We start from the raw sequence: 1,907 nt of genomic DNA, 5'->3' as shown, positions 1-1,907 counted from the left end.
AGCCAAACCATGGCCGAAAAACTACCGCCTGCATGCTGCGGGAACAAACCGCCTGGACCAGGTTCCTCCCTCCATGAAGCTACACCCACTGCGTGACCTCAGCTGGGACAACCCCTCATCCACTTTCTTCCACCCCTTGTCCCTCAGTGCAACCAAACTTGTGGCCACCAAAGTTCGCATAGGCCCTCTACCTACACTTACCACTCCTGCGGACATCCTGGAGGCACTACATGGCTCCCAGCTTCCCTCACCTGATGTGGACATTATCGACGACTACTCACGTTTGACTCCCCCTCACCGGCAGCCTTCCTCTGGAATACCTCAGGCCCACATGGGACTACCAGTCTCTACGTACGAAATATAGCCGTCCAGCTCCACGTACTCATGGGACGCACACGTACCACGGCGGCACTGCAATGTCCGGACTGTGGCCGCCTGGATCACCAGGGCAAACCATGCGATCGCTTCACCTACCTTGACCCCCGCGATCGGGCTCGCAGCAAATCGCGACATAAATCCACTCCCCGTGGCCCCAAGAGTCCGGGAGCACGTTCGCGCAGCCAGAGTGTCCACACTCGTGCCAATCCTGGCAATACCCCCCTCAACAACAACCGTTGCACCCATCAGCCCCGACTACGGACCTCGTCCCACACCTCCGACAGGAACTCTCCACATACGTGGACCACCGTATCGTCCAGGCCACAGCCCCACTCCAGGAGGAAGTTGATACCCTCCGCGCGGATAAGGAGGCCCTCACAGCCTTAGTATCTGCCACCAGTGCAGCCTTCACCACTCTCGATGCACGACTCCTTTAAGAACGCCGCCTCCGTGAGGCTACCGAACACCAACAATCCGAGGACCAACGCAAGTTGACGGAAGCGCAAAACCGCCTGCAAACCACCATCACCCAACAGGGCACCCACCAAGAGGCAATGGCCGAACGCCTCCCCATCATCGAATCCAGCCTACGCACACTTATACAGGCCATGCAGAGCGTCTCCTCCCAACTCGCTGGCCTCGCCGCCCTCGGCACCCCAGCGACCAGAATACCAGCCGCGTACCCCGCCCAGCCTACGCTAACGCCCTCTCCCTCCGCCCCGGATGGTCCCGTTCCACTGAACTAGCCAGCCGGACACGATGACTCCATGGGGACACACCCAAACGACACTATGGAGTCAAACTAACCCCGGGGTGTCGGGTCAGACCAACGACACCCCGGCAACGCCCCTGGTCTGTACTCTGGTGGTTCATGAGCTTCCTGCTATGGTCCACTTGCTCCGTACCCATGGCCGCTGCCACCCAACCGGACTCCAATTTTCTCTCTACACACCAACTGGCACACTCAGTGCAACCCCTACATGCTGCGTATCCTTTCGACTACCTACTTGACCCGCCCTCCTCAGACGACTCCAATAACTCTGAACAACTCGACCTCCGCATCGCGGACGACCTACACCAGCCCCCCCACGACCTCCCCCCCACCACTCCCACGCCACGGCGACGCCGCCGCCGCCGCTCCTGGCGGATCCAGCGTCTCCCCCCCCCGGACATGCACACAGCTCGCATCCAACGGGACAACGTCCTCCGGAGGGAAACCCCCCTGAAGGATGAGGCCTACATCGGAGACGCGGGCTCAACCCCGACCCTGGACATGCAGGTTGATATCCTGCGTATCGCAGCGACCAACATCAATAAAAACACGTATGGTAAATTGAGCGCCGAACTGGCCACGTGGTTCCGAGCCAATGCGCTCGCCTTCCTCATCATTGCCGACTCTGACTTACCAGCCCACAAGGCCACACAACTATGGACACCCGCACATGGGGGGACACACGCACCCAGCCTGATGGCTGTTAGCAACCACCGTGTTAGCCTACTCTACGACATACAACGCTGGCACTCCCGCA

The 1,907-nt window shown here is 60.0% G+C and overlaps 2 protein-coding genes across 2 annotated transcripts in view; both read left to right on the top strand.

Annotated features, from left to right (window-relative positions):
- H257_09064 (hypothetical protein) overlaps positions 1-1,124 on the top strand; it is a gene marked incomplete at both ends in the record, with an annotated part of 4,908 nt that extends 3,784 nt beyond the window's left edge. The window contains 3 exons of the mRNA XM_009835182.1: positions 365-550; positions 628-777; positions 817-1,124. Coding sequence (XP_009833484.1) covers positions 365-550; positions 628-777; positions 817-1,124 — 644 coding nt within the window. The remainder of the gene's footprint in view (positions 1-364; positions 551-627; positions 778-816) is intronic.
- A 125-nt stretch (positions 1,125-1,249) lies between these two features.
- H257_09063 (hypothetical protein) lies at positions 1,250-1,857 on the top strand (the record flags this gene model as incomplete). Its single annotated transcript, XM_009835181.1, has 2 exons — positions 1,250-1,734; positions 1,788-1,857. 2 exons carry the CDS (start codon positions 1,250-1,252, stop codon positions 1,855-1,857), a joined length of 555 nt encoding a protein of 184 aa, XP_009833483.1.
- Between the last annotated feature and the right edge of the window lie 50 nt (positions 1,858-1,907).

This window comes from Aphanomyces astaci (assembly GCF_000520075.1).
Source record: "Aphanomyces astaci strain APO3 unplaced genomic scaffold supercont1.21, whole genome shotgun sequence".
In the NCBI taxonomy this organism is placed as follows: Eukaryota; Oomycota; class Saprolegniomycetes; order Saprolegniales; family Verrucalvaceae; genus Aphanomyces; species Aphanomyces astaci.
Note: the sequence above shows the minus strand (reverse complement) of the source record. Positions and strands in the feature narration are given on the sequence as shown.